This window comes from Plecotus auritus (genome assembly GCF_963455305.1).
Source record: "Plecotus auritus genome assembly, chromosome: 3".
Classification (NCBI taxonomy): domain Eukaryota; kingdom Metazoa; phylum Chordata; class Mammalia; order Chiroptera; family Vespertilionidae; genus Plecotus; species Plecotus auritus.
In genome coordinates, this window is record NC_137772.1 from 202,204,944 (window position 1) to 202,231,587 (window position 26,644).

Sequence of the window (26,644 nt, forward strand, 5' to 3'; positions counted from 1 at the left end):
TTATAAGAAGGCCTGGTGAAGACACGAACACTAGAAGGCTACCAGTATGTGAAGATAGTGGCAGAGACTGGAGTTATGCTGCCACAAGCCAAAGAACACCAATTACCAACAACCACCAGAAGCTAGGAAGGGGAGAGGCAGGGTTCTTCTCCTGAGGTTTCAGATGAAGCATGGCCCTGCCATACCTTGATCTCAGACTTCTAGCCTCCAGAACTGTGAGGCAATGGATTTTTGTTTTAAGCCACCCAGTGTGTGATACTTTGTTACAGCAGCCCTAAGGAACTAATACACACCTCAATAGGGGTTTCAGCAGCAAGACTTAGAAATCTTGTCTTAGAGGACAAGAGAGCATAGCCCTGAATAACAGCATAAACCCACAGCCATGTCTCATTTACTAATGCATCACACTCATTTGTGTGCCTCCTGCCCTTCACAATGACATCTTTACTTGTTCTGTTTGGGACTCTACTATGGTCTGGACCACCAATATGCCTGAAGACACACAGTCCACATTTCTTCTCTTAGTGTCCATCTTCCCATCCTAGCAAAGCATAATTAAGAATTTACTTTAGAGACAATAGCTAACTTTTAGAGTGGTAGTTTTTAACCTTTTTAGTCTCCCCAGAAATATGCCTATACCTCAGCTGTCCATAGACCCTAGGTTAGAGACCCCTGCCTATTCAGACTACTTCCAATCTCTCCTCCTTACCCACCACCCATACCCAGATTCAATTTCATCTTGCTTCTGCAATCATCCACTGAGTTGAAACAGCAACCATCTATTTACTTTTACCGATTGGCTGAGACAAAAAGAGAGAGGCCATTATCCTAAGCCAGTGGTCGGCAAACCGTAGGTCGCGAGCCACATGCGGCTCTTTGGCCCCTTGATTGTTCTAACGCCACTTCTTCAAAATAGACTCACCCAAGCCGAAAACCGACTTCTGCGCATGGGCCACGAAGTTTCAATCGCACTGTACTTGCGCGCCCGCACGTGGTATTTTGTGGAAGAGCCACACTCAAGGGGCCAAAGAGCTGCATGTGGCTCGCGAGCCGCGGTTTGCCGACCACTGTCCTAAGCCATCCTGGAGATTCCCATTAGGAAAATACATTAATGGAGAATTAGCCTCCAGTAGTAGACACAACTCATAACAAATAGTCACAAGGATGGCCCCACTCAGCTATTTGCCTCTCCTTTCCTTCTACCATTTTCCCCTTTCCTTTTTTATTGCCTCCGGACTCCTCTAACTTATCCTTCACTCTAATGTACCATGAGCAGCCATGAAATTTGAGGCAAACTAAACAAAACAAGCCATGTGTTAGATTCCAATTAACTTTAAATGCCTTATCCACAGGCACCCATCTCAGGGTACATCTGTGGCAGAAAGCACCCTACCTGCTGTATTTACAAAAGACCTTCCTGCAGTCAACAGTTCACACCTGACTACCACACAGAATTTTACCGACATCTTTTTACTTCTCACCAGACACTTTGAATCTAAGAAACACAATTTTGAAACATGCACTTTGCATTAATATGAATGCAGAACATTTCTCTTCTGCCAAAACTCATTCTCAATCTTACTGGAATGGCTTCATCCTGGTTCGGCCACTCCAGACATCCTCTTCTAATAAAACTTACATTCGACAAAAATGATTAGACATCTTTTTTTTTTTTTTAATATATTTTTATTGATTTCAGAGAGGAAGGAAGAGGGAGAGATAGAAACATCAATGATGAGAGTGAATCATTGATTGGCTGCCTCCTGCACGCCCCCTACTGGGGATCGAGCCCACAACCCCGGCATGTGTCCTTGACCGGAATCGAACCTGGGACCTTTCAGTCCGCAGGCCGACGCTCTATCCACTGAGCCAAACCGGCTAGGACTGATTAGACATCTTTATGTGTAAAAGCCGTCGGAGCACATGGCTTCACGACTGCTCAGTTGTTTCTGATTTCCATCACCTCTCCGTGCCCCACCCAGCCCCTACAGTGCCAGTGTCTACTTCCCCCGAGCAGCTGATGCCCAGCTTTATATCTCCTGAATTAAATAATCAACAGATGAGGCTAAAAGAAAGGAAATAGTGTTCAATGGTCACCAATGACAAGTGGATGAAATTGGGTCTTGGATGCCCCATGTTTATGATGCTTTCTGATTTCAATCTAGTCACCTGGGGTTAAGAATCTACATAAAAACCAGTCTTCCTAACCACTTGCTTAGTCCAAGAAGCCAGGGAAGTGAATCTATTTAGGGATCTAAGAATCACTGCAGTCTTACTTAAGGACTTTGCGTCATCCCCTTTTACATAGACCAACCTCCTTTTAAGTAGAACTTTCTTTCCAAGCCATTTTTCATCTTGTTCCTTTGCTGATTAATTTTAAATGTCACGTTGAACTTAAATTAAGAACCAATGAATTTGCCATGTAACTGCCACTGTTAGTTTCTTACCTATGAGCAAGATCTTCTTAAATCTTTAAGTCCTTTAACTTATAAAAGTCTTCAAGAAGTTCCAATCTTTTAAAAATAATATTTAAATTTATTATTTCACATTAGGTCTAACGAAGCACAAGCTGAGATTGCTTAGGTACCCTAGGTATCCCCATTTTATCGATGCAGACGCTTCTTTACAGTTCCAGGTCAAGTGTTGCATCAACCTAGTCCTTGACTTGCAGCTGAGAAAGCAACAGGTCTGTGTGAAGTGACAGACGGGCACATCCTACTCATGTCATGAGCAGGAACCAAAGTGGAAGAACAGTAAAACCTGTACAAAATATTCTGCAGTCATGACACTCCAACAAGGAAAGGAGAGTAAGTACTGAAGCAGCTGAGCAGACTCTGGACATAATTCTGAGAGATTTCAGTCTGAAGAACTCTACTGGAGGAGGTTTCTTTCTCTTTTTCAATCCCCTTTCACACAACAGAAAGCAGAAATCAAGTCTTTATAAAAGAGACTAATGGCCTTTCCGTTTCTTCATTTTCCCTCCTGCCACCTTGTTCCTGACACCCATAGCGCCCTCCGTATCATCATTGTCGCCAGCATCCCCCCGTGTACGTTTCTTCTTTTCTCCATGCTCCCTTAGCTCCTGCAAAACAGAAAGGATAGGTCTGAAAATGAACCACTGCCACTGAGGGTTAACACATCCTGGTCTCCCCTCCATAAAATCAAACAATGAGTACCTTCCTAAAGCTTCACATTAGAAAGGGAATAAGACCAAAATTCCAATATACAAAAATGTTAACCTTATTAACAATCAAAGATACAAATTAAAACAATAAGCTATTATTTTCACATGGCAGACTAGCAAAGATTTAAGAGAATGGTAATATCTAGTATTGACCAAAATGTGAGGACATTCATATATACTTTCACTGACAGTGTCAACTGCTACAGCTTTTCTACAGGGTAATGCATTATTCCATGTGAATTTAAATTTTAACTGTATACTCCTCAGCCCAACAGTTCTAAGGATTATTCTAAGGAAACAAGACAAGTATGCAAAACTGTACTTACTAGGATGTTCAACTGTGCTAGTTAAAATACAAGAAGTTACAAAAAGCCTAAATACATATCAATGTAAATCATGTTACATGTTCCTAACAATTCCTTGTAGCAATGAAGAAATGATCACATGGATCTAATTTGCTGAAATCAAAAAATATTAATCATATACAATTAGATAAAGTCTAATTATGGTTAAAAAAAAAAAAGAAAAATAGCTAATGGTTACCTATGGTTCTCTGTGGGGGTTGGTTTATACGTTCTATTTACTATTTGAAACCTTTCTGTATTTTCTGAATTCTCTCCCTCCTCTCACCCCTCCCCTCAATGCACATGTAAACAAAAATATCAAACAAAGAATTCTATTTTGGAAGAAAAACAAAACCAAGTCCACACTTCAGCTACTCCGAGGCACCCCATGGGCGAAGTTCCTCTGTCCCTCAGACTAGAATTCCAGGGAGCAGACAACACTTGCAAGGATTCTCCTTTAAAATCTTCTCATCTCCACTGCTACTGTTACTGCTACTATTAGCAACTATGCAGTTTATATTAGCTCATCTGGTGTTCATAGAACCCCGTAAGGTATTCAAGGTAAGTATTACTCCCTAAATTAGGATAGGAACTGCTTGGTGAGGAACTGTTTCTGAGAAATCAGTCACAACTGGGACATCTGATCTCAAGTCCAAAGGTTTTCCTGCCACATGTGAAACATGAACAGTGGCCGAGAACGTGGTCACTGTGGTCAGACTGAGTATGAATCCTAATTCAACCACCTAGTTGTATGGTCTAATGATGAACCTACCATCTCGAAGCTTCAGCATGCTTAGAAATGCATTTATTCTTAAATTCAGAATAAATTATTACCCAGCTCCTGCAATTTATTAGGAGGACTAATACAATATCTTGCACATACATAATATCATTTGCAAGGAAGTTGGTAAAAAAAATAAGTTGCATACCATTCGGGCGAATCTTTGGGCTTCAGTCACACGTTCTGTCAGCATCATAACCTCGTCATCCTGTGTTGGAAAGACAGGCAGTTTCTTCCCAATTAAGTGTTCTATGCGCTGGAAGAGTTCCACATCATATCTGAGGAAGAAACATTGGCATGGCTTTGGTGGACTGACAATGCAAATGTCAGCCCATTCCAAAATAGGTATTATATTATACGATGCAACAGGAGCCAGTGTTAAACAATACTGAATCTATTGTTCCTTTTCAGAATACTAACTAAATGCAATATTCTGTGCATAGCCCACTAGAAAATCCCCCAACACAGTCTTTACTCCCAGAAAAGCACTAGGTATATAAAATTTTTCCTTTAAAAAGAAAATCAGAAATAGTTATTCTAATTCTGTGAGTTAAGGGGAAGGTCACTGCTCTCTGGCTCTAGCAGTTAAAGAAATAATAGGGTGGTTTTTGTCCTTCTATATACCAAATACTGTACTAGACCTTGTAGACAACATCTCCAATCTCATTAAAACCCTGCACTATTAACATTAGGGGCCAGTGAATTCTTTGTTGTGGGGGCTTCCTTTGTAGTGCAGGATGCTTAGCAGCACTCCTGGCCTCTACCAGGTGGCACTGTGACAAACATATGTTTTCAGACTTTTCCAAAGGTAGGCATTATTTCCATTTCACGAATGATGAAAATGGGATCGGGAGGTTAAGTAATCATTCTAGAAACTGGTAGAGTCAGGTTCCAAGTCGGTCTACTACCAAGCTCTGCTCTTTTCTCAACGGCTCTGCCCCCGACACCGATTCACTTACTGTGTGACAAAGGTAATGGACTTTCCGGAGCGGCCAGCTCGAGCTGTTCGACCTACTCGATGGATGTAATCCTGAAACAAAAAGGATAAATGAATTTGAGTTACATGTAGTATAAATAAAACACTATGCATATAAAGTCTTACTGCAAATCTCTGAAAGAAAACAAATCTGTACTGGAACATGGAAAAATGGACTTAAAATTCTGTTGAGATAAATCTGCATCACCTATTTCATTCTCGCAACACAAACTGACCCTATTTTTCCTTTCTTTTATAGAAAGACAAATCTACAAAGCATATTTACATGGTCACTAAGCATATTAACATGGTGTAGAGAAAAACAGCACTGGATCTAGAGCAGGGGTGGGCAAACTTTTTGACTGGAGGGCCACAATGGGTTCTTAAACTGGACCGGAGGGCCGGAACAAAAGCATGGATGGAGTGTTTGTGTGAACTAATATAAATTCAAAGTAAAGGAGCGGAGGGGAGAGCAAGAAAACCCTCCGCTCTTTCGGCTCCGCGGGCGGATAGAACAGCCGAACGGGCCGGATCCGGCCCGCGGGCCGTAGTTTGCCCACGGCTGATCTAGAGGCAGACCTGGGTCACAGCTCTGGTTTTACCACCTACCAGCTACACAACTGACTGTAAATCACATAACCTGTCTGAACCTTGGTTTCTTACCTATAAAACAGAGATAGAAGACATGCCCAAACTCAAGAGTTATTGTGAAAATCAAATGAGACAGCACCTTGTCTACAGCAGTTAAATATATAGCCAAGGGATATGGGTTAGTCTCAACCAGGGGTGATTTTGTCCTCCCCAGGGAGTATTTGGAAAAATCTGAAAACATATGTTTGTCATAGTGTCACCTGTGGGTAGAGACCAGGAATGCTAAGCATCCTACACTACAAAGGACAGCCCCCTCAACAAAGAATTCACTGGCCCCAAATGTTAAGTGTCCAGATTGAGAAACCCAAGATACACTAAGGACCACAAGCTGTCACTTCTAAAGAAATGAGACTGACAAAGATCAGCACGCTGCATCTGCCCCTCTGACTGTGATCATTATTTAACACTTCTCTCTGGCTACCTTCATTCACCTTTATTAATAGTATATCTACAGGCATGTGCAAAATGGTAAGAATGAATAAATCAGGAGCTTTCCTAGTTTTTGACACTTAACCATGGACCAAAAAAAGAAAAAGAAAATACAGTAAATATTTCATTAAGAAATATACTCTGGCCCAGCTGTGGTTCAGTGGTTGAACGTCAACCTATGAACCAGGAGGTCACGGTTCAATTCCTGGTCAGGGCACATGCCCGGGTTGCAGGCTCGATCCCCAGTGTGGGGTGTGCAGGAGGCAACCGATGGATGTTTCTATCTCTCTCTCCCACTCCCTTCCTCTCTGAAATCAATAAAAATTTATAAAAAAATACACTCTCAATACAATGGAATATTATTCAGCCATAAAAAACAATAATTAAATCTTGCCATTTGTGATAACATGGATGAATCCTGAGGGCATTATGCTGAGTGAAATAGTTCAGAGAAAAACAAATACTATATGATCCTAACCTATATATGAAATCTAAAACAGAAACAAAAAAACTGAGCTCATAGACACAGAGAACACATGTGGTGTTGCCAGAGGTTGAGGAGGGGTTAGGGAGTGAAATGGGTAAGGAGATGGGGCACAGTATTAAAAGGTATAAATTTCCAGCTATGAAATAAAAAGTCATGGGAATGTAACATTATAGTCTGTAATACTGTAATGCATATTTGAAAGTTGCTAAGAGAATAGATCTTAAAAGTTCTCATCACAAGAAAAAAAAATGATGATTATGTGTGGTGACGGATATTAACTTGGCTTATTATAATGATCATTTACAATATATACAAATATCAAACTTTCCCTGTATACCAGAAACAAATATAATGTTACATGTGCATTATACCTAAATTTCACTTTGGGACTAGAAAGTCAGGTCAGAAAAGGACTCACCTTGGAATGGGTAGGAATGTCAAAGTTGACAACTACATCCACATGAGGTATGTCCAAACCTCGGCTTGCAACATCAGTTGCTAGAAGAATGGAACGAGCCTTTGCTTTAAACTTATTAAGGGATCCCAGGCGCTTGCTCTGAAATGATGAAAAAAGACATGAAAATAATTTAAGGACTCTTGGAATCTAAGACATACCAATTAGACATATTAAATACAAGAGATAAATTTTTTAAAGAATATTTCCCTGCCGAAACCGGTTTGGCTCAGTGGATAGAGCGTCGGCCTGCGGACTGAAGGATCCCGGGTTCGATTCCGGTCAAGGGCATGTACCTTGGTTGCGGGCACATCCCCAGTGGGAGGTGTGCAGGAGGCAGCTGATCGATGTTTCTCTCTCATCGATGTTTCTAGCTCTCCTCTATCCCTCTCCCTTCCTCTCTGTAAAATATCAATAAAATATATTTAAAAAAAAAAAAAAAAAGAATATTCCCCCCCAAGTCCAGATTGGACTTCACGGGTCAAAAAGAAACATGAAAGCAACAAAAAAAATCCGTATATATAAAGAGCCAGGGTCCAAAACGACCAAATACCGGAAGTCAGTATTGCAGTCAGTGCTGGGTCACCGCGGTGACCCAGCACTGACTGCCAAGGGGGCTGTGGATCAGGCCCAGAGAGAAGCCCAGAGAGAGAGGCAGGGTCTAATCCGCAGCCTCCATGGCAGCTGATGATCAGCCCTTGCCTCTCTTTATCTCCGGGCCTCGCCAGCAGCCGGGGGGCTGCTGATCAGCCCCGCCTCTCTGATCAGGCCCAGAGATAGGCCCGGAGACGCTGACTGGCATAGAAACTGACCAATCAGAACCAAATCTGGGGGAACTGCGAGGAGCCAATGGCTGCATAGGAGGCAGAGTTTTGGACACTGACTGGCATAGAAACCGACCAATCAGAACCTAATCTAGGTGAACTGTGAAGGTAGAACCTAAGGTGGGGGCTGAGGAGGGGTTTTAAGGGCAACAGCTATTTGGTGTAAGGTATAAGAAAGCAGTTCAATATTTTTTTTTTTAATATATTTTATTGATTTTTTTATAGAGAGGAAGGGAGAGAGCTAGAAACATTGATGAGAGAGAAACATCAATCAGCTGCCTCCCGCACACCCCCCACTGGGGATGTGCCCGCAACCAAGGTACATGCCCTCGACCAGAATCGAACCTGGGACCCTTGAGTCCCCAGGCCGACGCTCTATCCACTAAGTCAAACTGGCTAGGGCCGGTTCAATTTTTTAATGACCAGTTTGGCAGTATAGTGCATGTGGCTGGCTATCAGTCCAGATATAGAGATTATGTATTTTTGTCCGCCAAGAGCATCTCCTCCTGCTGAAAAAGGCTCCCCCCCCCGCCGCCCATTTAAGCAATCCTATCCTATATAATCTATCTATACTAATAAAAGGGTAATATGCTAATAAGACCAGATCGAACAGCCATCTTCTGGACGTCTGACTTCCTTCTGGACAAAGCCATGGTGGTGGGGGCTGAGGGAGAGGCAGTTAGGCGTGAGCAGGCCGGCAGAGGAGGGCAGTTGGGGGCGAGATCAGGCTGGCAGGGGAGGGCAGTTGGGGCAAACAGGCTGGCAGGGGAGGGCAGTTGGGGGCGAGATCAGGCCAGCAGGGGAGGGCAGTTGAGGGCGAGATCAGGCTGGCAGGGGAGGGCAGTTGGGGGCGAGATCAGGCCAGTAGGGGAGGGCAGTTGGGGGCGAGATCAGGCCAGCAGGGGAGGGCAGTTGGGGGCAAGATCAGGCCAGCAGGGGAAGGCCGTTGGGGGCGAGATCAGGCCGGCAGGGGAGGGTAGTTAGGGACGATCAGGCAGGCAGAGGCAGTTAGGGGCAATCAGGCCGGCAGGGGAGGGCAGTTAGGGACGATCAGGCAGAGGAGTTAAGGGAAATCAGGCAGAGGCAATTAGGGGTGATGAGGCAGGCAGGCAGGTGAGCGGTTAGGAGACAGCGGTCCCAGATTGCGAGAGGGATGTCTGACTGCTGGTTTAGGCCTGATCCCCTAAACCGGCAGTCGGACATCCCCCATGGGGTCCCCGAATGGAGAGGGTCCAGGCTGGGCTGAGGGAAACCCCCCACCCATGCACGAATTTCATGCACCAGGCCACTAGTATTTAAGACTAAGGCTAGAAAATACTAGCATGACTTAAGAATTGTTTAACATAATAGATAATTGGGAAATAATATACTAAAAATCCTTAGAGATCAGAGAATCACTATTACCACTAGGGCTGAATAAATCAACTTAATAGCATCCATATCGGAAACTACCTAAGGAATTAACTGGAATCTCTTGCTTATCCTGAAAGGAGGAAGTAAGCATCCAGAGCAACACTCTAAGTGCATAAAATCAATCATGGGAAGATGCAGTAAAGCCATGTGTTTTACTGTACAAATCTATTGCTATACGGTTTATCTTTCTCATGCCACCTGTTCACCTCCAATGACACCAAGGAATCTTTACCTGACTCATCTGTCCGTGGAGGGGGATGGCAGTGAATCCAAGATTTCGGAGTAGCAAAGCTGTTCTCTGAGTATTGTTACAGGTGCTGCAGAATATCATAAAGGAGTTTCCAGCCAATTCATTTAGAATATAAACCAGGTAGGTATCCTAAATTACAAACAAAAGATAATACATGTAAATGAACCTGGAAGAAAAGGTTGGGGTCCTGGGCATATAACTTCCATAAAAGTCTAAACTTATACTTCCTTCTCAATTATACAAACCCCTAGCTGCCAGCTTTGCACTCTTTATTTCATTTTTTGTTAATTCTAACCCGAGAATATTTCTCCATTGATTTTTCAAGAGAGTGGAAAGGAGGGGAAGACAGAGGGAGAGAAACATCGATGTGAGAGAGACACATCAATTGGTTGCCTCTTGCATGCGCCCCAACCAGGGCTGGGATGGAACCTGCAACCAAGGTACATGACCTTGACTGGAATTGAACCTGGGACTCTTCAGTCCTCAGGCTAACGCTCTATCCACTGAGCCAAACTGGCAAGGGCTAAAAAATATATTTTTACTGATTTCCAAGAGGAAGGGAGAGGGAGAGACAGAGAGAAATATCAGTAATGAGAACCACTGATCTACTGCCTCCTGCATGCCCCCCTACTGGTGGTGGGGGCTGAGGGAGACTCAGGCATGTGCCCTGACTGGGAATTGATCTAGCCACACAGGTCAACTTTGCACTCCTTAACCAGCATTATCATCTCAATGAACTCTGAATTTCACATACAGCCTGAGCCAAGCACAAGGAGATCTGTACTCAGCAACCAGAAAAAGTCCTTACATCAAGACAAAACACAGGGTCCCTTGACTACAAAAAAAGCCACATAATAAGCACACAAAAGAAAAACTACCTCAAGGATGGGGTTGGGAAGGAATTATATCATAATTTCGTTACTGTGGTTTACTTAGTATGTTGTGAATTTGTGGAATGTTTGACTTTATCAGCGATAAACAGAACCACAGCCTGCTCTCTAAAGCAAACAGAAAGAACTCCAATCTGTAGCACAGCTCTTAACTAATCAAGAGTTGACTCATTTTCAGATGTTTTGGTAAGGAAAGAGAGGGAACACTTTACCTTGAATTTAGAGGGAATAAAAACATAATATTGCTGTAATTTCTCAACCGTCTGGTATTTAGAGGAAACAGCACATTTCACAGGATTCTTCAGTGCTGCTCGCTGAAGTTTTTGTACCTAAAGAAAGAAAAAAAATAAATCTGGAATAGTACACTGATTCCCAAATGCTCTTTCCAGTTTTACTATTATTTTTGTTTGCATTAATCAAGTCTTATAAAGAAGAAATAAGAAGTCCTAGAAAATTTCACCTTCTTGGTCATGGTAGCAGAGAAGAGAAATGTTTTCCGATCTCGGGGAATCACTTTGAGAATCTTGTCAACCTAAGGCACAAAGAGGAAAGGGTATCAATACAATATTTAGACTAGACATCTGCAAATTTCTTTGTGAAGGAGACAGAGAATAGAGTAACAAACTAAATACAACACTGTGGGGATTTGGGGATTCAAAAAATCAATTCAATCCAGCTAAATTTTACAAAATATTTACTATTTGATACCATACCAAATGCTATAAAAAAAAATGTGATTCAGCGAAAAAGAGCAATTTAAATTAGTATATTAGAACTAATCTAAGAGAAAAGTCGAGAATAGGTATTAATCAAATAAATAAGCTATGATGAGTAGGTCATCAAAAAAAAAGCACAGCTTTTCAAAGTGTATGGAAAAGGTCTATATCAAATGAAATGGAAAAAGAAAATCTGGTTTTGATATTCCCCATCTCTGAAATCGGAGTCCAACCATATTCAGATGCTGAGGCACTAACAATGGGAAGAGCACCACGAATGAAAAAGGAAGCAGATGTTTAAATTAGCTGATGATGATGCAGCACTCCCCATAAGGCAGGTGTGCAATGAATCAAATTTTGAAACAGGGCACTTGAGATGCTCTAAGAGGAGGAAAGAAATTGGGAGCTCACCTCTGTCTCAAAATCCATATTCAATATTCGGTCTGCTTCATCCATGACCAAGTATTTGAGAGCTCTTAAATTGAAACCTTTTGTATTTTCCAAGTGGTCAATCAGTCGACCAGGAGTTGCTAACAAAGAAAGGTTGAGGAGAAAGAGCAATGTTTAAGAACAAGGACAAAAAGAAAGTTACTAAGCCCCTCCTTCATCACCACCCCCCTCAATTTCAGAAATTAAAAATTAAATAGGTTTACAAAAATCTGTTCTTCAAAGTCTGTTAGAGTAAGCAGTTAGGCACGAACAGAGCAGCAATGTATGGAATGATACCAGGGCGGAAAGTTCCAGGTGCCTAGCAAGGGGCAAAACTAAAGAGCCAACTATTATAGGCTGGCACCTTGCCCCAGGGTGACCTTTCCCCTCCTAGTATGTCATTGGTCGTGTGGTTTAGACCCCCTTAGAGGAGGAACAAGGGGCTGGAGAATAACCTCCTATGACTCCTGTACAAGAACAGGAGACGAGAATGGGAAAGGCCCTGATAGGTCAGCTTAAAGAAGGAGCTAAGCCCAGCCAGCGTGGCTCAGTGGTTGAGCATCAACCTATGAACCAGGAGGTCACGGTTCGATTTCTGGTTCGATTCTGGTCAGGGCACATGCCCAGGCTGAGGGCTGGATCCCCAGTAGGGGGTGTGCAGGAGGCAGCCAATTGATGATTCTCTCTTATCCTTGATGTTTCTATCTCTCCCTCTCCCTTCCTCTATGAAATCAATAAATATATATATTTTTAAAAAGGAGCCCTTGCCAATACCCAGGGCAGCTCTCTGAGCAGCCCATGCGACTCTCCCTTGGAGTGTACTTTCGCTTTGCTTGCTAAATAAACTGCCTCCTGAGCTAGAGTTCTTGGCTCTGAATTCTTTTCTAGCCGAACACAAAACCTGAGGTCCACATTCGCTGCTAACATTTACACACGAGTAAGTAACACCCAACATTGGTAGATTTTCTCCAATTCATCACTGCCAGCATCTTTTACCTTTGGCAACTACTCACCTATTACTACATGTGGTTTTTTTGCCAGGGTCAGAGACTGGGACATTGAATCAATTCCACCTACAATCACGGCTACAGGAAAAAAAAAAAAAAACATAGGAAAGAGACCCTTAATTTTTTCCATAGTTCACTGATCACCTTTTAAAAGCCAATGCTAGATTTCTACTTAAATATACAACTTTCCCCAAAGCTAAAATACCATATCAGCTTTTTGGTCAATAAACGTATGCTAATTATACTTCCTTCCATTCTCCTTTCACACTCATTCTCAACTAGTGAAGGAGCCCTAAGACTCCTTTCCTCTTAGAACTTACCAGTCTGTACTCCAATAGAAGACCCTAGGGCTTCAAACTGCTCTGAAATCTGAAAAGCCAGCTCTCGGGTGGGGGTGAGAACTAAAGCAAACAAACGCTGGGGCGTCTCCAGCAGCGCATTCAGAATGGGCAAAGCAAAAGCCCCTGTTTTTCCAGAGCCAGTTTCCGCCAGCCCAATGATATCACGACCTAGGGGGTGGAAAAAGAAAGAAAACATCACATAGAAATTTTCTCTGCATGTTTCCACATTTTCTACAATGACACAACGGTGGGCACAAAGTAAACACTGAATAAATATTTGAGGAACTGGGGGCAGAAGAAGGTTGAATAGACAGAAGACATGGTCTCTGCTCTAGATAAGCTCAAAATCCAGGGACACAATACACAAATACAGTATAGTATGATAAGGGCTTTAATATAAGCCCCTGCAAAATACAGTGAGAACACAAAGGAAGGAGTGACTTACTGCCCTAAAGCGTCAGGGAAAGCTAAAAGAAGTGATGGGTAAATTAAATCTGGAAGTAAGCACAAAAGGAAAGGAAGGGCATTCCCATATGATGGAGACAGAGAGGCTGAAAGCTTTAAAAAACATAGCAGACATAGTAGGAAGAGTGAGCTGTACAATGTGCTGGAGCAGACATCTTAAGGGGAAAGGGGAGAAGAATGAGGCTAGAAAGGAAACTCATAAGCCCTGCTAAAGAGTTTTGATATCTTCCGATAAGTGAGAGGATCTGAAGGATCTGAAGCAGGGAATATCATGACCAATGTTATTCATTAGGAAGATAAACTAGGCCTGCCTGATGACACAGGGAGGAGTCAAGGAGCTAACAGTCCAGGTCCCTTCTCCAGAGGCAAGAATGTCATAAGTAATTCCTTAAGACATTACAGGTAAGATTTAGAAAATACCTGCCAAGCCAAACCACCAGAACGGTGCCCAATGGAATGGCTTCCTCCTGAGCAATGACCTCCACGGTTGTTCCCACTGTTCCTGACTGCGTGACTGCTGAGGTTTCCTTACCTAGACATTAACTCCCTGAAGTAACCTGAACATGACTCTGCTCTTTACAATCTAAAATGAACCAAACTCCCAGAATGAGGAACACACAGGAAAATGAGAGCTCAATTAGGATACCAAGGGAGTTACAAGGCATTGAGAATGGAAACCAGTGAAATTTAGAAAGTTCCAAAAGGAAATGTATTTGACACTCGGGTTTCTAGCATGGGAAACTCAAAGGCCATAAATTGAGATAGGAACTCCAGAAAAATTAGTTCCGGTGAGGAAAACAATGACTCTGGTTTAGACATAGGGAACCAGAGGTTCCTACAATAAGCTCAGAAAAATAGCTAAAAACCAGCTGGGCATACTTGTGTGGGGCTCAGAAGAAAAGTGGGGGTTAGAAATACAGTTCAAAGTACTATTCTCTCTCTAGAGCTAGTTCAGTTCTTAACCTGGGACTTGTGGGAGAGGAATAAATTCAGAGCAAGGGATAAATTTTATGTGTGGATATATTTATGTGTTTTCTCCAGGGAGAAACTCTCTAATTTTTATTTGATTCTCAAAGGGGTAAGAAACCCCAAGAATGTCACCCTTCTCTTATGGCAGTAGACGGCAAACTGAGGCTCGTGAGCCACATGCGGCTCGTGAGCTGCGGTTTGCCACTCTGTTGACTAATGAATGAGTTTGCCGACCACTGTCTTATGGTAATGTACCTCACTTTCTCTGAGGATCTTAATGAATTTCAGTTAACACTTCTGGGTGTCTTTTACCACACACCCTAATCCTGTAAAGTTAAGTTTTGGGAATCTAGGAACAGGATTTCACTTCTCCTCTTATTAAAGTTCACCGTGTTAGTTCCAGTCCCACTAGTCATCAGCCACTCTTCTGCAAATCTGGTAAGCATGTCTTACAGCACGAACTCTCAACACCTCCAGATACTATCAAGGATTCCAGGGACCCTTATGTAAATCTGCACTTATTATTCATGATTTCTTTTTTTTTGTTGTTTTTAGGGTTTTGTGTTTTTGGGGGTATTTCGGTGCACCATTCCCAGAGGTACTGCAATACTGGGTCGATGCGTGGAGTGGACGGAGCAAGCTCCTATTTCATCTTCCTATTCCAAAAATACATCTATACATATAAAAGGCTAATATGCAAAGTGTCCCCTTGGGAGTTCGACCAGGAGTTTGATCACTCGCTATGACATGCACTGACCACCAGGGGGTGGCGCAGAACATGGCAGGCAATCAGCAGTGGTGGAGGGGCGCTGAGGGAGCCAGGAAAGGGGGAGGCAAGGGGAACCACGTGGTGAGGCGGCACACGGGTGGTGAGAGGAGGAGGCGGGGAGGTAGGGAACCTGATTGGCCCTGATTGCAGGCCAGGCCTAGGGACCCTACCCGTGCACGAATTTCGTGCATCGGGCCTCTAGTTTAATATAATATCATCAGATAGAGGATGTATCAGATACTAAACTGATAAGAACAGATACTACACTTGATCTTAGCCAAAAGGCCGAGAAGCAAGTCATGATTTCTAACAAGTCTCTTGTTAGTACATTTTAATCCAGTGCTTCCTTGGGTCAGCATCCACTGCAGACACTAAAGCTCCTTATACAAAGTAAGCTCAGGGTGGCTCAGGCATTTGGGCTGTCATCCCAGCACCGAAGGGTTGTGGGTTCAGTTCTCGTCAGGGCACATACCCATGCTGTAGGTTCGATACCCTTCGATGTTTCTCTCCCCCTCTCTCTCCCTCCCGCGTGCTCGCACGCTCTCTCTCTCTCTCTCTCTCTCTCTCAACAGAAAACATAACAGGTGACGATATGAAGTTTCACAGAATAAGTGATTCACAAATCATATTATAAGGAAAAAAAGAAAGTAAAACTGGAGAACTTTTACAAAAGCCAACACGCCACCAAAACTTCGTATCGTCAGTGAGCATATTTTTATTTCACTTCAAGTACGCAAGGAGCAGTTCTCTGATACTCTCTTACGTTCATACTGAACCTGTCCCAGGCCACATGTTTAATGTCAACCTACCTTGTAAGGCCAAAGGAATAGCTTCCACCTGGATTTTGGTGGGCTTCGTCCATCCCAACTGGTCGCAAGCTTCACACAAAACATCGGTCACGCCCTCGGAATTAAAAAAAAACACCACACACTTCAGCAAAGAGCAGCACAGACACCCCACCCCCTCATTAAATGGCTGTCAGAGCCACGGGCTGGCGACGCGTGCACGCATCCCTTACACTTCGATTCAAAGGGCACCCATCGTGCCCGCTCGGCCCGCTCCTTCTAAGTGCCACTGCTCACCAGGGACAAAGCCAAGTTCTTGACACGTATTATTTCATTTAATCCTCATAGAGCTACGAGGTACTTCCCCAACTTACTGATGTCGAGAGGAAGCACAGAGGCGTAACAACTTGCTCTGGGGAGAGGCTGGGTCAGAATTCGAACCTGGTTCATCTTACTCCAAAGCCCAAACGTCGCCACATTTCAAAATGGAGAAAAGCGCCAACGGGGCTCTCACAGCCCGGCCGGCAGCCACCCCCGCCCCTGACGACCAAACTCAGACGGTAAGGGAGCGTGTCCGGAACCCGAGCTTCAGAAATTCGGGGGGACACCTAAGCTAGGCCCCAGCTGCTTTTTGTTCACCACCAGCCGGAATCTAAGGCAACTGGTCTCTGCCTGCGCCCGGCGCCAGCAGTACAGAAACTACCCTCACCAGGTCTTTAAATGTTTTCGTTTCCTCCTCCTCCACGGCAGGCTGGGGCGCTTCTGCAGGGGAACCGGGTTCCTCGGGCGCCGCCATGCTGTCCGGCGACTCCGGAAGTGGGGCGGCGGCGCACCGGATGCTGGTTAATGTAGTTGTAGTTCCCCCGACTGCGTGTTCTGGGCGCCCCCCTGCGGCCTTGCCGGGTTTTGCACCCACGGACCTGAGGGGTGTGGCTTCGCGGAAACCTAGTGAAAAAGTTCGGAATGGGCATGAGTGTGGACTTGGGATCTGAACCGACTACAGAAGGGGCCGATGACCAGGGCCTCCAATATGCCCTTCAGATCCCACCCATTATGCTCCTTACTTTTCTAACCATAAAGTTTTAAACAGGTTGATATCAGAGTACTGTTTATTGTAATTATTTCATTTATTTTTTAAAACATTTGTTGAGTGCCTACCATATGCTAGGGCTATGTTATATGCTTAGTGACAAGGGCAGCGTCCTCCACCCTCGTGGAGAAGACAGATAATAAATAAGTGACCACAGCCCTGGCCGGTTTGACTCAGTGGATAGAGCGTCAGCCTGTGGACTAAAGGGTCCTGGGTTCAATTTCAGTCAAGGGCACATGCCCCGGGTTGCAGGCTCGATCCCCAGTAGGGGGTGTGCAGGAGGCAGGGATCAATGATTCTCTCTCATCATTGATGTTTCTATCTCTCTCTCCCTCTCCCTTCTTCTCTGAAATCAATAAAAATATATTTTTTAAAAATAAGTGATCACAGATTCTTTCAAATTGTGGATTAACTATTAACTGGTTAATAATTCAGATTGGCCATTACCAGTTAATAATGCAGATTTTGTAATCCAAAGAAAACACGGTAATTTCAAGAGAAACATCAAAAGTGCTTTATTCAAAGTAATGTCCATCGCTAGCGACACATTTCCCCCATCTTCAGGTAATTTGTGGATACCGTCCCAATAGAACTTTTCTTGTTTTGAGGCAAACCATTAAGAGACCCAATTTTCCACTTCTTCGTACGTTTTGAAGTGCTGCTCAGACAGTGCATGCGCCATCACTCGGAACAAGTGGTAATCTGAAGGAGCAAGGTCTAGCAGGGGTCCTCAAACTTTTTAAACAGGGGGCAGGTTCACTGTCCCTCAGACCGTTGGAGGGCCGGACTATAGTTTTAAAAAAAAACTATGAACAAATTCCTACACGCACTGGGGGCCTGGGATGAGTTGGCTGCTAAGCAGGACAGGCAGTGGCACCCGGCGGGCCGGATAAAAGTCCTCGGCGGGCCGCATGTGGCCCGTGGGCCGTAGTTTGAGGATGCCTGGCAGTGAGTTCAACATCTAGACGCCAAGAAGAAAGGAGTCCAAGAAACACCCCAGGCGCTCAAATGATACTCTTAGAAGACATCACCCTAGGAAAGAGTGTGATATACCGGTGGGACAACTGTAAAACCAGCCCACTACTTCAGATCCCCCCCCGCACCATCCCTCCTGGGATCCAGGGGTGGAGCACATGACCTAGAATAAGCCAACTAGTGCATGTCTCCCATCCTCTCTATTACAATGATTGATTCAACAGTGTGCACAATGTCCTAGTAAGGCTAATCAAGGCCAGCAAGACTTAATTCTGGGACTTCTGTTTGAACTATCGGTTAAATGTGCTTCTCTTCTCTCTCATGCTGGATTTGGTATGCTGATGAGCCTGAAGCTGTCAAAGCCTACCATATAGAACCTAAAGAATGTAGCAAAAAATTGTGAAGAGACAGAAAAAAAACACAACAGTAAAATCTAAGATCTGACATCACTCTTTGTTTTATTCCAGACCACAGCAGAATTCCCCAGGGTTTGCCTGGAGCAAAAAGTTAACATCCCCACCTTCTGTCAACTCAACAAGGCGAGATTTCTTGCAATTAACTAAATGGACACTTGTTAAGACAGGAACACATTGCTACAGCAAAAACAGGATCCCGGCCTGTGGCTGGCTTTGCAAACAGTCAGGGTCTTGCCAACACAGCCTTTTTTTTTTTTTTTTTGGTTGCACACCCACTAACAGTACAGCATCTGGACCCAGGCGTGTTTCCAAGGTGGGGAGACTCAGGCTGGCTGGCACTCATATAGGGAGATCACCTCCACAGTAGGAGCTCTTGACTGACTCTAGCAACCACTGCAGGCTATCTGAATGGATTGCTGGACCCCCTGTCCTATGTCCACCTTCCTTTCTAACAGAATCTAGGTATATTGGGATCCACCAATTCTTAGCTAAAAATTATTACATTTCCCTTGCACGGTCAAGATCGGTGACTTGCAAGGTGAAGTTCTCTGGAGGTTTATGGGAAAATTTTGCCTCCTGGGAAAAACTGCTGGAAGTCTGATTTCTAGGCAATAAGAATATTCCTGTACGTGAGTTAACTGCTTTTTAAAAGTTGATTTACACAGTTTGATACTGAATATTCTAAATGAAAGTGATTAAATATCTGCCCTTTTTCAGTTATTAATTCGTACCCAGGCAAACATGAGATCAGGTGATTAATTACAGAGATCAAAACATTTGAGGAATGGACAGTTTATTTCAATAGGGGAAAGAACTAATTTTGCTACAGTGAAAAAAAACACACTGAATTCAAAAATTGCTGCATTTAATTGAATCCCTCTTTATCTCTGTAGTGTCTTTATCTCCATGTCTCAATTCCCTCTTTCTTTTCACACCAAGGCATTGAATGAGAACTATATCAAGTTGACTGATTGTTTGACATATCTGATTTAAAGTGGCTTCTACACCACTCTCTCTCTCTCTTTTTTCTCCCAGTACACACTTTTGACTTTGACATTTGCCATATTGGAAATGACAGATGCCTTAGGGTAAGCGCATCAAAGCAATTAGGATCAGCATGTTTGCTAAGGATTGTTTTTCAATAGAGCAGAATTTAGTTTCGTTGAATCCCCTTTATTGTGAAAGAGAACCATTCAAATGATTGTAAACCCCAGAAACTACTAGAAGCACTTAAGCCTTCAGTACAAACATTTATTTTTCAAACTCGGGACTTTTTCTGGAGTATGCTTGTGATCTAAATAATCCTTTCCCTCCTCGTTACAACATACCATTTCAATCTGTTTGTTTGTAGAATGTAGGCCATAAGGAAAAGCCTTATTCACATTCCCACCAAAGAAATAAATATTTGTCTCTAGGATCCATTGAACTGAACTTGACTAAATCCTGATAGAGGCTCCAGTCTTTATAACAGGCATGTAGAGGATGGATGGTCTTTTATTATCAATAAATTCCTATTAAAATAGCTAAGCAATTCATTAAATTATTCAAATGCATTTGAATAATTATTATTCAAAGTGTTGTTCCAAAGTAGACACTCTTCCTTAGATGTAAAGTGGGCCACTGAAATGATACTTCAAGAACCTAGGATTTTGATATAGTCAAAATACCCTAATAATAGGAAATGTTTGCTGCTGCTGCCAAAAGTGCCCCATATAGGGAACAGCTCAGGCATTGGAAGAATATAATTCAAACTTAAGCATAAATAGAAGATGGAGTTAGGGAGTGGCTGTACCTTTATGACATAGCACAAATGACAACATGAAGTACATTCTGGTGACCCAAAATGCTAGCATCTGTGCAGGGTAGTCTAGGAAATGACACCAGTTTAAAAAGAAACCAGTACCAACTTGAAAACAAACCAGGATACACATCGATTGAAATTTATAGGAAAAATTAAAATTTAGAACCACCAACCACCTCACCCCAGCACTGACATTGTACTTCCTCAGACACACTGCCATCATTGGGAGCCGTGGGAGAAAACGGAACCAATTTAAAGCGTGCTAAATCATTAACTAATACAGCCAAGTTTTTGTGTATGTAGTCTCAAAGACTTTTCAACATATTTTTCAACATTACAGTTGTAGGAGTGGAAAGTGAAGAAATGATATTTTCGTAGAGACAGCTTACAGACTGTTTACAGCCCCCAATGTGAAAATATGACACATCACCACCATAACACAAAGCTATTTTGTTTATAACCCATAAGACAACGTTACAGGACATCAGGCTTCCAAGGTCTAAGTGCTTCCTTCACATGCCTTTAATTGTTCTTTTTCCCCTGGAAAGTAGTTCAGAACCCAGGGCTAAATAGATTCTCCTTTCAGGTCAAGTGTTATCTGCTGGCAAAGTACCTTCAGGTTAAATATGCCTGCATCATTTCTACCTCCTGCAAGTCAAGCCTCCATTTATAAGCTTAAACTCAGCTCTGGGTCTGTCTAATCAGAACTTCCCACATTTACTTCACGTGGGAAGAGAGACTTATTCAAGGAGAACTCACGACCGGCCTCAGAAAGTCAAACTCAACCTCATCTCCTGAAAAGAGCCTCAGTAGTCTTCCATTCAATCACTTGCTATTCCTATTATTTTCTAAATGTGATGATTAAATAAAATTAAATGCAAATAATAAAAAGTAAATAAATAAAAAACGTAAAATAAATTAAAAAATACATGGTCTAGCAGTTTTCAGAGAAGGTAATAAAGATCAATTTCCAATAAATTCACATTCCTTTCTGTACCAGTTTCTACAATGAGTGGGCAACACTGCCCTCTAAAGGGCTTATTATGTTACATCCCTTAGCTAACACCATGGCAAGGTGCCCCAAGATGCATTGATCGATGCACACACATTCTTTGACTTCTGGGACACAGTCTGTCCTTGACCTTCAGGGAATGACTCTGAAGACCATGGAGCTCCTAGAGAGGCCCTGAGAGTGGGTGAAAGCTCATTGAGGGGATCAGAAACAAACATCTGTTGCAGTGGTTTTCAAATCAGAATCACCCTGAGCGCTTGTTTAAATGCACCTCCAGAGTTTCTGAATCCGTAAGTCAGGGGTTGAGTCCAAGAACTTGCCTTTCTGACAAGTTCCCCGGTGATGCTGATACTGCCAGTCCGGGGCTCCTCTTAATGAGCCAGACATCGTGCTAGGCACTTTATCTCGCATAAGACTCACAACAGAATAAGGGTTTAGCACAGTGGTAGGCAAACTGCGGCTCTGTTGACTAATGAGCTTGCTGACCACTGGGATAGGGGCTTAATCACAAGGAACAACAACAGCCTGTAATTATTGGAATCAAGAGTCTAGGTCAGTGGTCGGCAAACTCATTAGTCAACAGAGCGGCAAACCGCGGCTCGCGAGCCGCAGTTCGCCGACCACTGGTTTAGCATCTCTCTTTGACCAGGAAGCCAAGTCTCAGAGAGACTAAGTGGCCAAGATCACACAGTAGTGACAGGGTACATAAAAAACCCAGGGCTATCTAACTCAAAGCCACTGCTCTCTTCTATACAAGAGAAGTCAGTAAATGAAGCTGCAAGTCACTTCATCTTCCTTGGCCTCAGCCTCTTCCTGACAGGGACAGCACTAGAAATGGGTTGGTTTCCCCTCTCAGAGCCTGAATACGAAGCCACCCAGGAAGGTCCACTCCATCTCCAGGCTGGATCTTTGAGTGGATAAGCTGAGAGGGGAGGGGAAGGCATGTCAGAGGGAGGGGCCTCTCTTGGATCCTTAACCCTCCAACACTGTTCAGAGGAGGTCACTTTGCTCTGGATTCTGGAGGTCTTTGTACTCAGAAACTCTGGAAGAGAGGCTTTAAAGCTTGTGTCTCCCCACTAAGGCCTTCTGAGGACCTCCAAGCCAAGTAGAGCTTAGAAAGGACCCAAAGGATGGCCATGTCTGCACCCTCTCCAGCCTCAGCTCAAACCACCAGGGAAGGGGCAGGGACCACCCAACAACTTAAAACCCGAGTGCCCAGTAATGTGAAGACTGGACGGTTCTGATCAAGGAAAAATAGTTTTCAGGTCACATTTTCCACTAGGATCACGCAATAAAACAGTCCTCAGCATAATGTCACAGTGATGGGAAAAGAAGGGCTGCGAGGACCCTTCACCTCAAGCACAGTTTCTTCTCATCCTTTGCACTCAGCTCCTAACGCAGCTTGGTGTTTCCTGCGGGAGCATCCCACAGGGGCGGTTTCTGGCCTCAGTCCTTATGAGAAAGGATGTTCTCAGAAAAACAGCGCCGAGGGCTGGTCAGCAGAGATCTTGAGGTCGTGGCCACGTCTGGACTTGGTGCGGAGCTGGACTGTGGACTCCAGCTGCTCACTGAGTTCGTCCAGAGCCCCCGTGCAGGACTCCAGGCTCTCCGCCAGCTTCTGAATCTTGGCCTTCAGCACGGCCTGGCTAACCTTGGTGGCCCCCTCGGCCCGCCTGGGGATGAGGAAGCCGCGTGAGCCGAAGAAGACGATGAAGTAGACGGAGTTGTACAGGGCCATGGAGGCGTTCCTCCCGCTCTGCAGCAGCTGGCGGTCCCCGCGGCCCTGCCAGCGGCAGAAGAACTCGAGGCAGCTCAGCAGCTCGCGCATCTGGTCCTGGCAGGCGGCCGCGATCTCCTGCACCCTGCGCACCTCCCGGGAGTTGCAGAAGATCAGGGAGAGATCGGACGTGATGGTGACGGCCCCTCCGGCGGTGGCCACCCCCAGCCCCACGGCCGACGCCAGGAGCGAGGCCCCCAGGGTGACCGGGCTGAGCGAGAGCCCCACGAGCGCGGTGACAGCGCCCGCGGCGCTCAGCGAGCTGCCCGCCACGCGGGCCGCCTGGGAGCGTCTGCGCAGGCGCTGGAGGCGCCGGGCCGCCTCGCGCAGGCGCAGCAGCTGGCCGTGCAGCCGGCCGCGGCGGTCGAGCAGCAGCCCCTGGAAGCGCCGCAACGCCTCGGTGCCCTGCAGCTCCCCGGCCGCCGGCCTCTCCATGTCCTGCGGGGACACAGACACGCATTATTCCAGAGTCTCCGTGACCGACAGCGGCCCGCGATCGCGGTCTCCACACGCTAGGGGGCAGTCGGCAAAAGTTAAACACAGCAGCTACTGCCACGCAAGGGCAAAGGGGTCACTTTCCAGAGAGTCACGTGCCCAGTCCCCAAAGATCAGTGCTGTGATCTGGGACAGGTCGCCCAAGTTCTCAGGACCTTGAATCCGCATTTGCAACTAGGACTAATGCTGTCCTCTGCTTTTTCTCCCAGGGGACGCTAAGGATGGACTTCCCTATTTGTTATGTAAGATGCAAATGCCGTGAGGAGAGGAGGAGCCTTCTAACACCTGCAATACTCGGGCCTCTGCTCTGTTGGGAAGACAATACCTTACAAGCAAGAGGTTGTACCTGCTTACAAAGTCCTTTTGTCACATGAAGACTTGGATCATAAGAGTTGTAATACAGTCTCCCCCCCCCCCCGCCCCCCGCCCCAACAAGTCACCAAAAACTCAAAAATCATATTATCTATCAAGTGTAAGAAACTAATCTAAGTTAGATGGTTGCCTGGAGCAACGGTTCTGCTTGTTATTCTTCCAGGCTCTTATCTTAGAATTAAGCCTCAGATGTGGTTTTTGCTGTTTATTCTAGGGAGAGCTCATCAGATCTCATTCTTTGGTAGGTGCTTAGTTAAAACTAAATTAAATTAATACCACTATATCTCTATTATAAAAGCTTCCTTTTAAAAATGAATAGCGGTTGGTCTGGCTTGTGTTGCTCAATGGTTGAGCGTCAACCTATGAACCAGGAGGTCACAGTTAGATTCTGCCCGTTTCGGGCTCAATCCCGTGAGGGGAGTGCAGGAGGCAGTAGATCAATGATTTTCATTGATCATCATTGATGTTTCCATCTCTCTCATTCTCCCTTCCTCTCTGAAATCAATAAAAATATTTTTAAATGAATTACGGTTGAATAAAATAGTCACCCAACTCAAAATTTTAAACAACTCACTGAGGGCAAACCTTGCACCAAATTGAATTGAAGCCAATTACAGATGACTAACAAAGAGACAGAACTGTACACTTTGGGGTAAAAGTACATCCTTGCTAGTTGCCAAAAATCCCCCCTTCATATCCGCTGTACTCATCATTATCAGGAACTTCTTTAAAGTGGCAAATAAGACACAGAAATGGAGTGTTCCGATCCTGTGAGATAAACAGGGCAGAGATGTTTTTCTCATCTGAAAGATGAGGAAATTGAAACAGACAGATTCTAGATCCAGCCAGTCCTTCGCAGAGGTCTAGAATCTTGGTCTCCTGACTCTTGCAAGGTCTGAATTTCACTTGTATGCCTCCATAATTCCACCCACCAAGGATAAATTTCCAAGGAAAGACATCTCTTAGCAAAGTGGGGAAAAGTCACTCAAAATATATAATGGACCAGAGATGTAAGCCCAGTATTACAAGTCCAATGGCAATTTTTCAGGTAATGTCCCGCTAGGCTCCCCACTTACCATTCACCTCTGGCTACCTCCGGGAAGAGAAATCAGAGGCTGTTTCTGGATGAGCATGCTTTATAGTTCCCGAGAGCCAATGGCTGCCCTGGGAAAGCCTTGTCTCACCCTGAGAATTGCCTTTTCCTGTCCTGGCCCCTGCTGCCTTCACCCAGAAGGATGTGACATGGTGGAAAATGACCTGCCAGCCTCACAGCACATCCCGTATTTAGGAAGTGAACATTGTGTGTTCGCTTTCCCCCAAACGCAGGAAAAGAACAGCAGGCTCTTCCCCAACTTGAAACGAGTGTGTCATTCTCCCAGGAGGGTATACACTGCTTTTCCTCTCCTGAGAATAGCTAATGACGTTATCTGGGAGGACATCAAACACACCCCAGGCTGACCAATTATAGTGTTTCTTGAGAGGCCATAATTCCATAATCATTTTTTTAAAAAAGGGGGGAGGGCAGGAACTGTTATGTTTGAGATAGCCACTTATAGTCCACTCCTGTATTTTAAAAAGGTATGTGAATCTAAGAGTGGTTGAAAAATGTGATCCAATAAGCATGAAGCCTTAAAAAAAAAAAAAAAAAAGCAGCCACAAGGCCACACCCGAAGGAAGTGCTGCGTGCAGTTTTGGGCATCTCCAGCTGCGGAGAAGATACTGGGTCTCAGGAAGGTCACGCTGCAGGCCAAATGCGTCAGAAAAAATCTGTGGGGTCAGGCTGCACAAGGAGCTAATTATATACTCTCAACAGCAGCAGGGATTCAGCTTCCTGGGTTTTCATTTGAAGTAACAATCGTAGTCCACGCAATAGTTAAATGAATGGGTTCTATCTCCAGGTTAGTGAAGCATGACTCGAAGGGCAGCTGTCCGAATAATTTCGGAGGAAAAGGGGAGTACAGCATCTGTGGGTGCTTTCTGCTGGTTGGAGCTCAGCCTGGCAGCCTCTGACCACAGGACCCCAATGTATTAATCCTTCTTCTAACACTCGCACCTTAAAATAAGGAAGGCCAAATTGGTTTCTCCCTTAAATGATTATCGTCTCAACTCTCTGGTTCATCTGGAAAGTCTTAACAGCCATATCTTTCTGGAACGCAATGAACTTCGCCACCTTTATAAATATACTTTGTCTTTATCAACACAACGCCATTTGTTACTACTCACAACCATGGTCCTTTTGAACTTGACTTTTTTGAATTATTGGTCCAGATGCAAATATTCTGGTTATAGTTCCTCAAAGGGTAAATATAACCTTAGTCAAGATGCCTTCAGTATCTGCCTGAGCTTTTTTTTGTTTTGTTGTGTTTTTTTTTTAATATATTTTATTGATTTTTTACAGAGAGGAAGGGAGAGGGATAGAGAACTAGAAACATCGATGAGAGAGAAACATCCATCAGCTGCCTCCTGCACACTCCCCACTGGGTATGTGCCCGCAACCAAGGTACATGCCCTTGACCGGAATCGAACCCGGGACCCTTGAGTC

At 44.3% G+C, this 26,644-nt stretch overlaps 2 protein-coding genes across 3 annotated transcripts in view; both read right to left on the reverse strand.

Moving 5' to 3' along the window:
* Positions 1 to 1,678: 1,678 nt before the first annotated feature.
* The window catches only part of DDX47 (DEAD-box helicase 47), a 73,127-nt gene continuing 48,161 nt past the window's right edge, over positions 1,679 to 26,644 (reverse strand). For both annotated transcript variants that reach the window (XM_080661435.1, XM_080661436.1), the window contains 12 exons: positions 16,874 to 17,109; positions 16,189 to 16,282; positions 13,156 to 13,344; positions 12,842 to 12,913; positions 11,811 to 11,929; positions 11,144 to 11,215; positions 10,896 to 11,012; positions 9,776 to 9,922; positions 7,271 to 7,408; positions 5,269 to 5,339; positions 4,458 to 4,587; positions 1,679 to 3,082 (listed from right to left, as the gene is read on the reverse strand). In XM_080661435.1, the coding sequence (XP_080517561.1) occupies positions 2,951 to 3,082; positions 4,458 to 4,587; positions 5,269 to 5,339; positions 7,271 to 7,408; positions 9,776 to 9,922; positions 10,896 to 11,012; positions 11,144 to 11,215; positions 11,811 to 11,929; positions 12,842 to 12,913; positions 13,156 to 13,344; positions 16,189 to 16,282; positions 16,874 to 17,109 (1,517 nt within the window). In that variant the 3' untranslated portion in view covers positions 1,679 to 2,950. The remainder of the gene's footprint in view (positions 3,083 to 4,457; positions 4,588 to 5,268; positions 5,340 to 7,270; positions 7,409 to 9,775; positions 9,923 to 10,895; positions 11,013 to 11,143; positions 11,216 to 11,810; positions 11,930 to 12,841; positions 12,914 to 13,155; positions 13,345 to 16,188; positions 16,283 to 16,873; positions 17,110 to 26,644) is intronic.
* APOLD1 (apolipoprotein L domain containing 1) lies at positions 18,676 to 25,202 on the reverse strand. The gene is made up of 2 exons (XM_080661438.1): positions 25,179 to 25,202; positions 18,676 to 23,673 (listed from the first exon to the last, which is right to left on the reverse strand). Exons 1-2 carry the CDS (start codon positions 25,179 to 25,181, stop codon positions 22,930 to 22,932), a joined length of 747 nt encoding a protein of 248 aa, XP_080517564.1. The 5' UTR covers positions 25,182 to 25,202; the 3' UTR covers positions 18,676 to 22,929.